Genomic DNA, 18,163 nt, shown 5'->3' with positions numbered 1-18,163 from the left:
AGAGAATTTAGAATTCTCAGACTCCTTGGAATTCCACACCAAAATGTCGAAGCACATGCCCTCAGCTCCCAGCCCACAGACAATCCTCTTCTCTTCCCACCTTCAGCTCTGTCTTGCAGAGTAGGGGCCTCATGGTCATACTTTGAACATCTCAGGATTTTCATTCAAGCTTCATCTACATCCTACCCTCACCCCTAACATACGCGCGCGTGCGAGCGCGCGTGCGAGCACCCGTGTGCACACACACACACACACACACAGCCTCTGGGCTAAGCATGTGCACAGCAGCATTTGTGGTCCACCCTCAATGATGACAGACCCAGAAAAAAGGCCTGTGCAGGCCCTGAAAGTGGGCACGGGCTCTGTGGGCTATTTGGATGGAAATCCTGTGTATCTGAATCATGGTTTAGAAGAGGATGGATGTGAGTTCCAGGTGGATGTGCCCCTAGCCCTGCTGTCTCCTTACCTCATGGAGAGGGGTGCAACTGGCCAGAGTGAAACCCTCCAAAGCAGGGGTCAGCAAACTATGGGTCAAACCCAGCCCACTGCCTGTTTTTGTACATAAAATCTTATTGGAACACAGCCACACACAGTTTTACATATTGTCTGTGGCTGCTTTCTGTTTACAATGGTAGTGTTGAAAAGTTGCGACAGAGACAAGTATGGCTTGCAAAGCTTGAGATATTTACTATCCGGCCCTTTACAGAAAAGTTTTCCAACCCTTTTTCTAAAGCATGGTGCCCACAGCAAGGACCTCTCTTGTGCAGGGCTAAGGCTGTTTCTGGGGTCAGACACCTTAATTTTAGGATGAACTGTTTTCCTCCATTCTCCCACTTCTCTTCCAATCTTTACCTTCTAGAAAAATCATTTTTATCCTAACCTTTCAGTAGCACTTTTTCATGCATATATTTAATCCTCACAGCTTATGAAATAGGTTATAATTTGCCCAGTCTTCAGATGAGCTAACTGGGGCAACAGTGTAAGGCGATATGTATCTGATAAGTGGCAGTGACTAGATTGAATCTCAGAATATGGCAGTACCAGCGTTTCTGTGGAGCGGGGGCTTAGAGGTGGCTACACGATCCAAAGGGGCAGGGGGTGGGAATACTAGGAGCCTTGTTTCACAACTGCTTTGAATATCCCCTTATGAAGAGGCCCCAGAAGTACATACCAAAGAATGGGAGTGGCAAGCACTCACGGATAGTAGGGGCAGTTAGCCCCCAAGGTCGCCCCAAATGCCACTCCAGTGCTCAAATCCTCTCACTACAAGATAGACATTGCCTGGAGCACCTCTCCGGCTTCTTAACTCTGGGTCAATCCTTTGCTTCCCATGGTAATCGAGTTCTCAAGGAACAGAAGAGCAGAGTAATTAAGAACACAGTCTGGAGTCAGATTTCCTGAGTTCACAGACACTCCTTTGTCACTAACCTACCAGCTGTGTGACCTGGGGCATACTGTTTCCCTTTTCTGTGCCCCAGTTTTCTCATTTGTAAGATGGGGACAATAAGAGTACCTACCTCTCAGAGACATGATGGTTAAGTAAGTTAGTATCTGTAAAGCACTTGAGCTAGTTCCTGACACATCACAAACATCATTTGTGCTTGTTGTAATTTCTATTAAAAGGAAACCATTTGATCCAGCAATCCCACTACTGGGTATTTACCCAAAGGAAAAAAAAAAAAGACACCTGCACACAAATGTTTATAGCAGCACAATTCGCAATTGCAAAGAAGTGGAAACAACCCAAGTGCCCATTAATACATGAGTGGATTAATAAAATGTGGCATATGTATACCATGGAGTACTATTCAGCCATAAAAAATGGGGAATAATACCTTTTGCATTATCCTGGATGGAGCTGGAGCCCATTCTTTGAAGTGAAGTATCACAAGAATGGCAAAATAAACACCACATGTACTCACCATTAAGTTGGTACTAATCAATCAACATTTATGTGCACATATGGAATTAACATTTATTGGATGTCAGGCAGGTGGGAGCGGGTAGGAGGGGATGGGTAAATTCACACCTAATTGGTGTGGTGCATGCTTGTAGCTGTGACTTGGGTGGTGCAAAGGCAATTTATGTGACCAAAGCATTTGTACCCCTGTAATATTCTAAAATTAAAAACAAACAAACAAACAAAAAAACTTTATAAAATTTCCTATGAACAAAAAAAGGAAGCCCTTAGACAAAACAAGCCTAATAGAGTTTATCTGAGCAGAGAATGATTCATGAATCAGGCGGCACTCAGAACCAGAAGAGGTTCGGAGAACTCTGCTCTGCGATGTGGGCAGTGACTACTTATAGACAGAATTGCAAAGTAAGGTACAGAAATAGTTTGATTGGTTATGGCTAGGAATTCACCTTATTTAGACATGGTCTGATCAATTGGTTATTTGTGACTTAATCTGCTATGCCTCAGTTTTCCTAATCTGTAAAATAGATAATAATAGCACCTGCCTCAATGGGTAATTTTGAGGATTAAATAAATTATTAATAATATGTGTGAAGCACCTGGCACTTTGTATTAATAAGTACTGAGTGGATGTTAGCCATTATTATTTTTGATACTGGTCCAATGCTAGTTACTCAACGCTTTCAGTTACTGGCAGTCTCCTAGGGTTCATACAAAGGCTAAACCAAACCCACAGCCTGGGAAGGATGTGGGATTGTAGGTAACAGCCTTGGAAGTGCCATCGGCCCTACACAACCACATCCTTGTACTGAAACCTCGAGGACCCATTTCTGTGTTCTCTGTGAATCTAAATTGACTTTAAATGGATCTGGGCTCAAAATTCCCAAGGTTCTGATCAGCATCTTTCAGAAAATCTTGAAAACTTGTCTGGTAAGATGTCTAATTAGAAGTTATCTTAGCATGTAATGGAAGTACAGCCAGCAGCACCACCCCATCTTAGATGGGATTTCAGTTAGGCTGCATAGATGCCTTGGGGTCAGTGTCAATGCCAAAGGGGATAAAAGACCTGCCTTGGAGGAGAGCATATCATACCTTTGCTCCTCTCATTGCCTTCTGGGGCTGAGGGACATTCAGACATGGTCTAGCAACCTATGATGTGGCATCATGGTGGGCTTCCTATAGGTGGCATCCCCTTCTGTATGGGGAGTAAAGCTGGGGATGGAATAGAGGGAGACAGGTCCTAAAATGTGATTCTCAGATCTTCAATCCATGGGAAGTTTTGCATCTGTCTTTTCTCTGACATTGTTTGCTGGGACCTTGTCCTGGGCCTTGCTGCTTTTCCTTTCTGAATCAAAGCTTAATTAGAAATGTCTGTTCCAGGTGATTTTCCTCTATCCTCTATAAACCAGGCGATCTTCACGTAAACAGAAGCAACCTTAGAAAATGACGCTTTCTCAGTCCAAACTTCCAAACTCTCGAACCTGTAGCCACCGCCTACATCATTGCTATAATAGAATCAAAGAGTTGGGGCCTGGGAGGGGCTACCCACACACCCAGTCTCCCCCCATGGATATAGCCCAGTCAAATGGTTGCTTGATGTCCCTTGTCCATGCTCTGCCTAGGATCCAGCTGGTCTCGTTTGACACATGCATCTACTCTGACCCGTAATGTCTTTGGACCCTAGGTCAGCCTCATATGTGTGCCAGATATGCTATTTTTCTAAAAGGACCTTCAGTCAGCAGTCTTTAAAAGCTGTTCTCACGGTGTCTCCATTGTGTCCTTGGACTGATTACCCAAGATGGGAAACACAGATAAGATTCAGAGGGCCAAGGGGAGCCTGTACAGCTCCTACCCCTTCATTCCTGACCCCGTCTTGCCTGCTGAAGGGAGCCAGGTGCAGGGTGGGAGGGCCCACCATGCTCCCTATAAAAAGCTGTAGAGTTTCCATTCAGACCTGGAACTCACATTTAGAACTTCTCATCAAAATGGGCAAACTGCTGATCCTTGCTGGTGAGTCTTTCCCAGGCCAGCTGAGCTGAGCTTTCAGAGCAGCTGCCTTTTCTCTTCTGTCCAACCTCTGTCTCCTCCCCATCCAGCACTCCAAGGCCTTCATCGTCTCCTTCCTTTCTCTCTTGCTATCTCTTCCCATAACATATTGGGGAAGGGAAGGAAGGAAGGACTGACGGAAGGAAGGGCGGACGGAAGGAAGGACGGGCCCACTGAGCACCTGAGGGCTTCGTATGGGAGGGAAAGTGGACAACTCTGGTGGACAAGGACAAGGTCATTTCCCCTGTGGAAATATAGAAGACTTGCCCAGCGCCCCCTTTCTGATGTTCTGTGATTGCACCTCCTCAAGGGCTAATCAACTACCAAGAGCAACTGGCAGAACAAATGACTGAGGCAGGTATTTTTCTGCATGTAGTACTCTGGGAGCAGGTGCGGGGGTTGGGAGGGAGGGAGGGGAAAAGGCCTTACAGAGTTAACACAGCTCCCCCAGAGCTAATTTGCTTCTAGGGGAGGATGACCAAATTGTGGCTAGGAGCCCAATAGCCCAATGAGGGTGATCGCTGGGCCAGCACAGCAGCATATCCTAGGTGTGGTCAGGTGGCTTGGAAGGTAATACAATTTAAAAGCATTATCTGAGTTGAAAAGTAGAGTGAAGATATTTCTGGAAAAGGTGAGTTCTGGATCTCAGTGTGAAGAGGCTGCTATGGGAAGGGGCCTCTGCCCCAAACCTCCCCTCCTTCACCTCCGATGTCTCCTCTGCCATTCCCCACCAATCTGGCTCCTCTTTAGGGTGTGTTCCTTCAACACACATCGGTAGAGCACTGACTATGCCCTGGGCACGCTGTGCTGGGTAGGGGGTACCCAGCAGTGTGAGCACAGTCCCTGCCCTCACCGAGTCCACCGTCTAGCCCGAAGACCGACAGATAATCAGTGTGGTAAGTGCTGTGCTAGAGACAGGCACAAATACCAGCGGAGCCTGGAGGCAGAGCAGGAAGGCCCAGTCCAATGTCATTTCCCTTGGAAAGTCTTCTCTGACCTCTGTTTTCTATAATACTCTGTTCATATCCCAACTTTATCACTTGTCACTTCACATTGCACCTATGTGTGATTTCTCCCCGATGGGCTGTAAACTCTTCGAGGGCATGGATTCTGTTTAGTTTTTCTTTTGCTCTCTGGCATGCAGTACTAAATAGGGGTTTGTTGAAAGAAAAACAACAGATCTTCCTGGCTCCTGAGCTGTGCACTATCATCTGAGCTTCCAAGTCACCATCTGGATGCCAAAATTAGCCACCTGCTCCAAAAGCATCACGTAGAAGCTTGTGTTGGGAAGGGATTTCTGGAGCAGAGGGAGCACCAGGCTCCAGCTCCTCTTCTCCACTTGCTGGCCAGGACTGCTCCTTCCCAGCCAAGGAAAGGATGACCCTGGCACCCTCTGACCAAGGTCTCCATTCTTCTTTAGGGCTGGCCCTCCTGCTGCGGCTGGGTAAGTGTCCCCTGTGTGGGTGGGAGCTGCAGGGCATGGAATTGGGAGACATTAGCCAGGGCAGGGCTCGTCTCTTACTTCCCTGCCATTCCAGGTGCAGCAACCAAAATTGTCTGTTACTTCACCAACTGGAGCCAGTACCACCCTGGGATTGCCTGCAACATGCCTAAGAATATGGACCCCTGCCTCTGCACGCACATCATCTATGCCTTCGCTGGCATGGCCAACAACCAGATCAAAACCATCGAGTGGGATGATGAGGCCCTCTATGCCGGCATCAATGGCCTTAAGAACTAGTGAGATCTGGGCTTGGGCTATGTGCTGGGTTAGAGGTTTTCACAGGAGCTTTTCAGAAGTTTCTCAAGAGACATCGGCACCAGAATGCTTAGCCTTTGCTTGCTGTCCACAATCACTCCCTGCCTCACCGGTAGATCTTTCAGCATCCTTCTCCCTAGGAGAAGGAGGTTGCTGTCATTATTCTGGATTATTTCCTCACCAGATCCCCAGTATTGTGCTCTGTGTGTTCCAGGAGGTACTATCCACAAGGGGTTCATTGTGAAGCGTGTCCCCTGGAGTTTGAACTAGTTACCCTATGAACTAGCCACCAATTAACTTAAAATGGTTCTTGGGCCAGTTAAATCCTCAGCATACTTACTGGGTGAGTACTATGTGCTAGGCATTATGCTAGGTGCTTTTCATTTATTATTTCAGGTATCCTCACATCAAACACTATGAACTGGGCATATTAAAATCATTTTAAAGTTGAGGAAACTGAGTCATAGAGAGGTTAAAAGCTTTCTCTAGCCCACAGAATGCAGGAGTGCCTGACCAATTTATCCGATAATTTAATTCTTTCATGCTGTTGGGAATCCAATGGGTAGGTTTTATGGTCAAGCTCACAGGACCTGTGTTCCTGCTGGGAGACACCATGGTGTAAAGGAGTTAGGTTTGAATTCTGGCTCTGCCACCTTTCTAGTTGGATGATCTTGGACAAATTGCTTAATCTTTCTGAATATCACTTAAAGGTCAATTGAGATTAATATAGTAGTTTCTGCCTTGGGACTGTAAGAGTTATAGGAGCAATGCATGTAAAGTGCCTGGCAGTTAGTAGGCATTCAATAAATGGTAGACACTTCCACTGCCCCATTCCTGACTCTTTCCTTTAAGACTGTAGTCCTCACCCCCTAGGCTGTGGACCAGTACTAGTCTGTGGCCTGTTAGGAACCAGGCCACACAGCAAGAAGTGAGTGGGCAAGCCAGTGAAGCTTCATCTGTATTTACAGCCACTCCCCATCATTCGTATCACTGCCTGAGCTCTGCCTCCCTCACCCCCACCCCTCAGGTCCGTGGAAAAATTGTCTTCCATGAAACCAGTCCCTGGTGCCAAAAAGGTTGGGGACGGCTACTTTAAGAGACTCAGACTTTCAGCTTTCTGGCCTTGTGCATCCCAGAAGCTGCAGCCCACCTACTGTCTGTGCTAAGGGATTGATTTTTGGCTCCCGCATCCTCCCCAGGATGTCCTGCCTTTTCTTCCCTTGAAGCTCCCTGCTGCACCAGGATCCACCAGCCCACTGGCAGAGTTAAGAGCAAGAATCCGTCCAATGAGTATTTACACTGTGCCCTGGAGGTACCCATGGCATGAGGGCACCTTGATCCTACAGAGAGCTCTGTTTCCAACACATGGCCAACTGTGGGAGGTGAGGGTGAAGGGACTGATTGGCAGATGACATCTCCTTGCCAGTGGAATTGCTTTACATTGGTATCTTTCTATCTTCAGCAACACAGAACTGAAAACCCTGCTGTCTTTTGGTGGCTGGAACTTTGGAATCCAGGGGTAAGACCTTGCATTCATGGCCAAATCACTTCCAGATTATTCAATCCCTTCCAAACTCCAAGGGCTCTGAGTTTCTCTGAAGAGGGTGGCTCCTGCACCTCAGACCTCAATTAACATCCCAGAGCTCTTCTCCAACCATCTCTCCCTCAAGTCCACCCTTCCTCCATCATAGCTCTTACTGCACACTATTTTAATTTCTATTTACTTATCTATACCTTCCTCTATATGAGCTCCTCCAGGGCAGAAATTATTTTATTCACCACTATACCCCAGCAATGCTGAATGAATGAATAACTGAATGTGTGTCCAGGGAAACAGTGAGGAGACTTGATGACAAGACTGAGTATCCAGAAGCTTAGGCCACTATGGTTTCCTCCTACATCGCCCTGAAGTGCCCCATGGGAGAATTCCGACCTTGTGAGAGTTCGTGTTAAAGCTCATCACTTCCATTGAGATCATGATGATTTGTTGACCCCAGATTCTCCAACATGGTGGCCACTGCAGAGAACTGCCAGACCTTCATCCAGTTGGCCATACAGTTTCTGAGGAAGTACCACTTCGATGGGCTGGACATAGATTGGGAGTATCCAGGCAACCGTGGCAGCCCAGCTGACACCCAGCAGCTCTTCACTGTCCTGCTGAAGGTGACGCACCCCGCTGTGTCCAAAGAGCACAGGATCTGGCCCACAGTGAGCTGGAACAAGGCCTCTCTCTGGAGAGGGATTCTGAGAGAGGCTGAATACACCCCAGAAGAGGATGTGGATCTCAGCCTTTCCAGCTCAAAGCCTGATTTCTTTAGAATAATATCAATCAGATCTCTCTTTCAGGGAAAACACATCAGCCAAGTTATAGAGACCGGGGTAGGATAGCATAATGAAAGTTAATCGATTTAGTGATAAATGTAACTTTGAGCACCAATGTTTGCTCTGATGTTCTTATGTTCTCTTCTTCCATGACTGAGTTTTCTGATTACTAGAGTCAATTGCATGCAGTTTCCAGTTTGGGGAGCCATTTTTGTCTCTTTAATATAACCTTTCCTTTTTTATTTTTCTTCTCTGGACACTATTTGTTCATTGTAAAGTTTAACTCTCACAGCATGTCCAAATTCCCATCATTTTTAAGTTTTTGGGAAACAACTCACTGTTGTCTCCAGAGACCAACAACAGCTTTTGGACCAAAGGGCTCTAAACTGATCACTTCTTGTCTTTCTTTAGAGCTGTGACCTTGTTGCATGCCCACTGGTTCCTCCAGGCTGAGTCCAGTGTCCTCTGTTTCACAGGAAATGTATGAGGCTTTTGAGCAAGAGGGAGGCCACCCAGAGCAAGGAGCCCAGATTGCTGATTTCTGCTGCTGTGTCAGCTGGCAAAGGTACCATCGAGCCTGCCTACCAGATCCTCAAGGTGTCTAAGTAAGTAAACCCCGGAGCCCACAGTTCAGAGCTAAGTGACCCTGGGACTTTTCCCAGGTATTGGCAAATACCCAGATATCAGTGACCAATGCTCAGTTACCCTGTATAGAGGGGGCTCTATCTCAAAGGGGTAAAATCACCCCAATGCCTGGGGAAGGGTCAGGAGAAGCCAGCATGAACCGTGACCTTGTTTCTAAATCTATCTCCAAGGTTCTCTACAGTAAAAGGCTATTTGGAGAAGGTTAGTTGAGTCTCAAGCTTCTACAACTCCTGAAGGTCTGAGTGTAGCCAGATACTGATTATGGGTTTGGGGGCCTTCTCTATACTAGGTGGTCTTGAGATAAAGGTGAGGGGGAATGGAATAAAGAATACTAATGCATTAGGGAATCCTTATGGCATAATTACAAACAGTATGTTTGGTAGTGATTAGGAGCTTTAGGGGCAGTGGGATGGAGAAGTGTGATTTTCCTTGAGTCATTTCTCTCCTCTTGTGCCCTCCCCCAACCACCAAAGGTACATGGACCTCATCAATGTGATGACCTATGACCTAAGAGGCTCCTGGGAGGGCTTCACAGGAGACGACAGCCCCCTGTTTGCAGGACCCAACTACCAGGGAGACTACAAATACTTTAATGTGATGAGTGAAGAAGTGGATTCAGGAAGCCAGCCCTAGCAGATATCTTCAAAGCATGTCATGGGATCCCTGGCCCAGGCCTGAAAGGGAGGCCAAAGAAGCTTGAGGGACAGTTCATGTTGCCTCCTTGCCCCTGTGACTAATTGGTAAGATAAATAAGATATCGTAGGATAATGGTATCTATTGATCTTTCACAAAAAAGGAAGCAGAGTAGTAGTTTGGGATAATCCCAAATTTTTAAAAGTATTTTTTCCATTTATGCTAGGAACACATTTCATGGTCTATCTTGTTCCCACTCTTCTTGTGTCCCTTCCACCCTCTTCCTATCCCACGAGGCTTACCTTCCTAATTTGTGTGGCTTAGGCAGCTGTAATAATGAGTCTGCTTAATAATTAGTAGGTGGGTAAATGGGCTAGATGTGATTTCAGTGAAGATTTCAACCAGGGATTTAAAAGTCTCCCAGGTGGGTGCCCATGCTCAAACCCTTTTGAGCACCATAGTAAGCCAGTTGGGAAGACAAGAGGATGCATGGCTGAACTTCAGTCGTGCCCCAAATGCTGAGTCCAGTGTGTGGAGAAGGAGGATAAGAGAGCATTTCATCCTTAGTTGACACTGGGCCTTGCTACCTCAGCAAAAGACCTCTTGACCAAGGATGCTTCTAACTCCTAGTTCTAGAAGGGATGTTGTTCCATTCCTTTCTACGAGGTTGGGTTGTGGAACGGGCTTGACTGGATGCTATACCTGGAGACATAAGGGAATTGGGCAGAAAACATGGTCTCCAAGGCCTCTGGCCACACACGTGGCTGCTTCCTAATGGCATCTTCCTCACCTTACCTTCAGGATTATTCGATGAGCTACTGGAAGAGCCATGGTGCCCCTGCTGAGAAGCTGATGGTGGGCTTTGGGGCATATGCCCACACTTTCACTCTCACTAATCCTGCCAGCCACGGCCTGGATGCTCCCACCTCTGGCCCTGGGACCGCTGGGCCCTATACTCAGGAGGCTGGAACTCTTGCCTACCTTGAGGTAATGTCCTCAGAGGACCCCAGGGGACCAGAGAGACCCACTCTCTCTGTTCCCAAGATTGAAGATATGTCCATAGAGAAAGTCTATACTCTGATTTCTAATACAGGGTACCCTGTTGTTGACTGCTCTGAATATATGTGGTAGGGAGAGAAAGGTAGAGTAAATGATTGATAAAACATCTTACATTTTAACCTTTTAAAGCAAATGTGCATCTTTAATACTAATATTATCTGTACTGAGTGCGAAAGGAGAGCCAGGCTATATTCTAAGTGATTTTCACATATCATCTCATTTAACACTCACAACAAACAATAAAGATACCAACATGCTCCTCATCTTGTACAAGAGGACACTGAGGCACAAACAGGTTAAGTGATTTGCTCACGGTCACAGAACTAGTAAGTGGCAGAGCTAGGATTCAAACTTAAGTTGTCTAACTCCAGAACCTCAGACCCTAACCATTATGCTCTACTGTGCCCTTGTTAGTTCCTTGGAGGCAAAAACTTTTTCAAGTAAGAGGAGCAGGCAAATATGTTTCAAAGGGGAACTGGGGCACAAAGCACAAAGAAGCTGCCTTGTTCACTGTCGTGCAGGAGGTTATTTGGCAGACATAGGACTGGAATTCATATCTTGTCTCTCTAGCCAGTGTACCTTGCTGTCCTGTTGGACAGGAAAAGCAGGGTGGGGATCCAGGTGACACTGGAACCAGCTGCTCTTATTTCCAGTAAAGATGGGTGGGGTGGGGTGTGTAACCTGGGAAGGAAAGGGAGGGAGGACCAGCCAGTTGTACCATGGCCTGTGAGATGCACAAAGCCTTCAGTCCCCCAGTTGGTGGGATCAGTGGGAAATGTGGGAAATTATAGGTTAGGAGTATGTGGAAGACAAATAGGGAAATAGAAGCCAAGGCATCATACCATTGAGCTTGTAGAGAGTAGTGCGAATGCTTTTGCTATGAGAGTTTTGTCATTTATTGTGTAGTATAGATCTACAACCACTTATTTTACTGTTTGGCAACACTTTTTGTTTTGCAAATAAGTGCTTTTGTCAGCAATAAGCTAAAAAACTTAAATGCCTACATAATGAAAAATTAAGTAATGAATTTCCATTTTCTAAGAAAGTTGATGAATGTATTAATATAATTTGCACATGATGTTGGTTGACATTTACCATCTACCACAGGGCTGTTAGATATGGCATAAAAACCAAAAGACATAAATCTGCTGAACAAACATCAGCATCCACTTCAAAATTAGTAATTATTTTAAGAGGATTTTGCCTAAACATGATTTCAAAAAGATAGGTGCCAAAAGTGCTTTTTATATCACTAGGTCTATTGTCTGAATGTTTGTGTTTCCTTAAAATTCATTGAAATCTTAACCCGTTAAGGTGATGGTATTGGGAAGTGAGGCCTTTGGGAGGTGACTAGGATTAGGGCTCTTATAAAAGTGACTCCAGAGAAGCTAGCTAGCTAGCTCCTTCTACTGTGTGAGGACATAGCTAGAAGTTAGCATCTATAAACCAAAAAGTGGGCCCTCAGCAGATACTGAATCTGTTCACTCCTTGATCTTGGATTCCTAGCCTCCAATGTGGGAAATAAATTTCTGCTTTTTATAAATTACCCAGTTTATGGTATTATGTTGTAGCAGCCGAAATAGACTAAGACACTTAGTAAAGCATAAACTTTCATTTAGGTGACCAAATGACTGATGTTCCAAATTAATTTTTCTCTTCTCTTCCAGGTTTTATGTGTGTGTGTGTGTGTGTGTGTGTGTGTACATGTACAAAAGTGAAGTTCTATTTGCAGAACAACTTCACAAGCTTTTAAATAATAAATACCAAATTAATATCAATGTCATCATATACTTCAAACAGAAAATCGGGTAAATTAATTCTAATAATGGCTGGGTGGTTGGATTCTTTTACTACCCAGTTTATGAACTCAAACTAAAGCTTTTTGGTGATTAATTTTGTTAAAGGATAAACATCTGATGTTATCATAAATGCTATTGTAAATTCAGTTTAAAAATTGAACAGTGAAAATTAATTATTTTTGTAATGATAATATGAATTCAAATATTGATGAAGCACATTGTAAATATTATATTCTTTCTAAATGTCTGGGCCCTTTGTGCTGCTATAACAGAATATTACAGACTGGGTAATTTAAGAATAAAAATCTATTTCTCACAGTTTTGGAGGCTAAGAAGTCTAAAATCAAGGCAACAGCATCTGGTGTCTGGTAAGAGGCTTCTTGCCACATTCCTCACATGGCAAAAGGCAGAAAGGCAAGCTGGCTGAACTGCTGAATGGAAAGGGCCGCAATCCCATTCGTGAGGGAGAACCCCTTATGGCCTAATCACTTCTTAAAGGCCCCACCTCTTAATACTATCACATTAGCAACACCTGAATTTTGGAGGGGACACATGCAAACCATAGCAACGTGAAATATCAGACATTATTTTACACGCTAATATAAATTCAGTTAAAAAGTTCAGCATTGAAAATTACTTATTTTGTGGTGATAATGGAGAATTCAAATATTGATAAAGTATAACTTTATGCAAAACCATAAAACAGTATTCTTCCCAATTTAAAAACAAAACCTATCAGGCAGAAATGTCCTAGGAATTGGCTGTAGGCCATAAATCACTCATTAACGTGTACCCACAAAACTATGATATTTTATCATTCAAAATAAAATTTAGGTCAGGAATAGTGGCTCATGCCCATAATCCCAGCTCTTTGGGAGGCCGAGGTGGGAGGATCACTTGACACCAGGAGTTTGGGACCAGCCCAAGCAACATAGCAAGACTGAATCTCTACAAAATATTTTTTAAAAAATTAGCTGGGCATGGTGGTGTGTACCTGTAGTCCTAGCTACTTGGGAAGCTGAGGCTGGAGTGTCGCTTGAGCCCAGGAGTTAGAGAGTGCAGTGAGCTATGGTCAAGCCACTGCACTCCAGCCTGGGTCACAGATCAAGACCTTGTCTCAAAAAAAAAAAAAAAAAAAAAAAATTTCAGCAAATGAAACTCCAAAATGCTTTAACTTTGGAAATTTTAGGAAGTTAATATTATTGAAAAAAGATGTTTCAAATAGTAAGACTTTGAAAGGGGTGAACAAATTAAATGAGAAGTGCTCATTACTATATAATATATAAATTCTATAATTGTATTTTGAAATATTTCCATTGGGAAGAATCTCTTGGATAAATTACTTTATGAACTATTTTTAATTAGAAATGTTTGTTGCTATATTAGATTGGAAAGAAACTGAAGAAACCTATGATCTTGCAACATTTAAATTTGGTAAAACATTCACCACTTTGGGTGGACATTGTAAAAATTAATTAAATAAATAAATATGGTGAAACATTTAAAAGAATCAGAGAGATAACTTACTGCACAAGTTTTGTCTTGTAAAGAAAGATATTTGTCAAAGAAAGGTGCTCCGGATAGAGGCAAAAAGAACACCTGTGAAAATATTTGAGTTGAGATATTTAAACATTTTAATAGAAAAAATTAGAATTGAGACTATCTCCCATTTAACAGAATTTGCTCTGAGCATCTGTAGAGGGAATTTTTCTCAATTAATATTTCTCAATTAAAAGTTTCCAGGTCTACAAAGAAAATCAACAGACGATGTTATAGGCTGAATTGTGTCCCTCCAAAATTTGTGTATTGAAATGTTAACTCCCGCTACCACAGAATGTGACTATATTTGGAGATAGAGCTTTTAAAGAGTATACTAAGGTAAAACGGGGCCATATGGGTGGGCTTAATCCAATATGATTAGTGTCCTTATAAGAAGAGGAGATTAGGACACAGACACACACAGAGGGAAGACTTTGTGAAGACACATGGAGAAGATGGCCATCCGCAAGCCAAGGAGAAAGTCTTTCAGAAGAAACCAACTCTAAACTTGGACTTCTGCCCTACAGAACTGTGAGGAAATTAATTTCTGTTGTTTAAGCCACCCAGTCTGTGGTAGATTGTTACGGCAGCCCTAGCAAACTAACACAAGAGGTATCAGCATTTTTAAATCGATCAACCATGAAAATTAACTTTGAAAAAGATTGAAGGTAATATTATGAAAAGAAATGTAAATAATAAAACTATAGTGAAAAAAACCCCTCTATTCTTCAGAAAAATGCCAGTGGCACGGTATCAGAAATAGAACCAAGAAACTGATTGAAGTTTGTGAATATGTAGCAAGAATAATTATTCAGAATTTTACATTTTTATTTACTATACAGATATTTATTTTTACATTTTAGAAAAATACATTTTTGAAAATAGCTTTAATAGAATTGTTTTATAAGTCCATTAGTATAATAAAACATCCTTTAATCAAAAATAAATATTTCAAAAATTAACATACTTTTAATGCCCCCTTACACCCACAACAATGTCTGGGTTTGCATGATGAATCATATGAAGGGACTCAGAATTGTCGATCAGACATTCCATTACACACTGAATGTTCTCATAAACATTCCGCAGAAAAGAAGAACCCATATTTGCAGGAAGTGCTCATGTAGCCATTATGAACTAATGACAAAAAAAGAGAACGTAAACTTAATTTCTTGTGGATTCAACATACTTTGCAAATATTTTACAAAAATTAGAGTGTGTCTGGCCCAGGGTTCCCTGACTCCTCTGTGATCCTTGGGGCTTGCACTTGAGCCATCTGTACACGTGTCTGGATTGCGGTCTTCATCTTGAGAATCCCCACACCCAGATGGTTCCTTATCTCATTGCGTGGCTAGACCGGGAGGAAGGCCAGCTGGGGTCGTCCTTGGTACTCCCCCAGTCCTCTCTCCAAGTTCCTTCCTGCTGCTTCACCTGTTTAACAGACACTTAGCACTCCGTGAGCAGGCCTGAATATCACTTCACTAAATCTTCATAAGGACCCCACGCGGTAGTCATGGTTATTACGTGGTCACTTTACAGACGACGAAACTGGCAGAGACGCTAAGAGACTGACTAAGGTCAAAGAGCTTGAAAGTACATTGCAAAGCTGGCTGTCTGGCTCTGGTGTCCAGGACTTTAACTCGACCTCTGTGCTGCCCTTTGGCCCAGCTGCACGTGGGTGCCACGCTTCCTCCCCAGCCCAGTCGCCAGCCTGTGGATCTCAGGACAGAGGGGAAGCCTGCGTGGCGGAGGTCAAGTGGCACCACCCAAAGTTTTAAGAACGCTCTGTGACTTCAGTGTACCGCATCCAGGGGCCTGGAGCCATTTTGCAGCCTCTGGCTGTCTGGTCGCCTCCGCCCCTGCCCTCTCCACAGGGCTCGGGTCTGGCAGGCGGCGGAAAGGAAGCGGCATCACCCGCGTCCTCCGCGGCCCCCACTCCTAACAAGGGACGTCGGAGTGGGGGAGCGCTGAGCCGAGGTGACCGCGCTGAGGCGCCAAAGTCTCCACTTAGGGCCATGAAGGGGCCACAGGCCGCCTTTGCTGGCACTGAGGAACCCGACAGGGGCAACAGGGTAGGGCAGGCCTAGGGAGGAGACCCTTGTCCCTGTCCCGGATGGAGGGATGCACACTCTGGAAGCAATTGGCTGCCAAACAACGCTCAGCACGTTGGAGGTGTCGGCGATCAACGCCTCCTGCAATTCACATTTCTGGTGGCTACCTGGGCCCTGCATCCACCCACTGGCTGGGTGATCCATCGCTAAAGGTTGTTGAAGTTTTTCAAAAATTCTGTAGGAGCATCTAACATTCCTGAGGTGGCTTGAATTGCCCAGACAGACAAATGCTGGCCAGAGTCCAAGGGAATACTGTACAGGATCCTGCAAGGCAAGGAGCTGGCTGGAGGGAGCCCCCGCCTGCCCTGGGAAACTCACCAGCGAAGTGCAGACCTCGCTGGCCTTGGGGACCCATGGCTCTGAGGATTCCAAAGGCCACTTGCTGCTGAGGTTCCCTCCCTGACAGCGAACGTAGGCCACCACTGCTGGCCAGGGCAGGAGCTGGGCAATCGCCACCATCTCCAGCAACAGGGGCAGGCAAATGCGCGGCACCCAGGGTCTTTAAACCTCCTGGCTGAGAAGCTGTAGGTGCTCACATTGGAGGTGGACAAGTCTGTGGGACCAGGCGCCCAGACGTTGCCCACTATTCCTCCCACTGACACTCACTTGCTCCACTGTTGTTGTGTCTCCGGTTCCTCACTCCATCACTCCATTTTTTAAAAATCGCTGTTAATCATTTGGACCGGACAGATGGCTGTCCCATTAGCTGCAGCGGCATTTCACAAAATGTGTTCTGAATAACACTGGCTTTTTGCAAGCTAGTGCCAAACTAAATACATTTTGAGAAATGCTATCCTATACTCATGCCATGTACAGGCCACAAATTTGGCTCTGTATTTCTGGTAGCCAAATGAAAAATGAGAAATAAAATTAATTACACAATTTGTGTCTAGAAAATCAGAACAAACCAACAAGTACAAATATTTCAGATTCCAAGACCAGAATACAGTTCCCTGCAGGATTTTTATAAACAAAACACCATGTAACGTGAGGATCAGCATCCTTAAAGTAAATATAAAGGCCTATTTTTACATATGAGTGCGCCCTGTAGCATCCTTCCAAAGAAAGGGAGGGCTTAAGTCCAAAATGCAATCAATCAAAGCAAACCTATGAGGAGCTTACGTAAAAGGCAGGTTTTAGCTCTCTGCTCGTCTCTCTAGAGCTGTGCTGTCCAGTTTGGTAGCCGCTAGTCACATTTGGCTACTGAGCACTTGAAGTATGGCTAGTTCCAAATAAAATGTATTATATGTGTGACATACACACCAGATTTTGAAGACTTAGTAGACGGGGAGGAAAAGTAAAATATCTCAATGATTTTTATATTGATCACATATTGTAATAGTATTTTTAGATAGATTAAATAAAATATATTTTTTAATTAATTTGACTTGTTTCTTTTTACTTTTCTAAATATGCCTACTGAAAAATGTAGAATTACCTATGTGGCTCCTATTATATTTCTATTGGACAGAGCTGTAATGTTTCTTGAACTATAAGATATCAATAAATAGACCATATATGGCAAAAGGGTTCCATAGTTTAATAATTTGTGAAACACTGCCTACTATAGCCCCTTCTTGTTATATTCTGGAGGGTGGTAATGTGAGATCCTTGAAAAAAAATTCTATGGATTAAACACATTTGGGAAATGGCAGATTAAGCACAGAGGACGTCTCAGGGCTCTCAATATAACGTGAATTGCGATTTTCCAAGTGAGGCATCTCATATGTAGCATTTCTCCAACACACTCGAAGAACCCCTTCATCATGAACAAAACACCCATTAGCACAATTCTGAAGGACAGTTTAGGGAACTGGGCTGTAGAATAAAGCTCACAGGCCCTACCCTGGTTCATAAGCCTTGTCATGTAGCCCAAGGCTTGGATTGCAATTTTTTCTCTTGCTTTTCACTCCAACTATCATCTAGACCAGTTTTTTCACCAGATTTCAAGGTCTCACCCCAGACATAATGATTCAGACCCTTTGAGATCACCCTTTTTGTGTCAGTTAACTTGCTGTGTAACAAACCACCCCAAAATCTAATGGCTTAAAACAGCAGCAATTTCATATGCTGCTATATGGATAAAACTTGAGGACATCATCCTGAAAGAAATAAGCCACCCACGAAAGAACAGATAGTGTATGATTCCACTTTCATGAGATATCTAGAGCAGGCAAAATCACGGAAACAAAGAATGCTGGTTGCCAGGGGATGCAGGGAGGGGGAAATGGGGAGTTGTTCCATGGGTACAGAGTTTCAGTTTTGCAAGACAAAAAAGTTCTAGAGATCTGTTACCCAACAATGTGATTATTGTTAACACTAATGAACTGTA

At 44.2% G+C, this 18,163-nt stretch overlaps 1 protein-coding gene across 1 annotated transcript; it reads left to right on the top strand.

The window, feature by feature from the left end:
- The first annotated feature begins 310 nt into the window (after nt 1-310).
- CHIA (chitinase acidic) lies at nt 311-15,511 on the top strand. Its single transcript, XM_069479245.1, is given in 10 exon segments — nt 311-422; nt 5,385-5,408; nt 5,503-5,704; nt 7,186-7,242; nt 7,721-7,886; nt 8,522-8,548; nt 8,550-8,650; nt 9,164-9,299; nt 10,125-10,310; nt 15,389-15,511. Coding segments are annotated over 10 exon segments (1,134 nt in total).
- Nucleotides 15,512-18,163: the final 2,652 nt, after the last annotated feature.

This window comes from Eulemur rufifrons, chromosome 8 (assembly GCF_041146395.1).
Source record: "Eulemur rufifrons isolate Redbay chromosome 8, OSU_ERuf_1, whole genome shotgun sequence".
Taxonomy (NCBI): Eukaryota; Metazoa; Chordata; class Mammalia; order Primates; family Lemuridae; genus Eulemur; species Eulemur rufifrons.
This window is presented reverse-complemented; position numbering and strand designations above follow the sequence as displayed.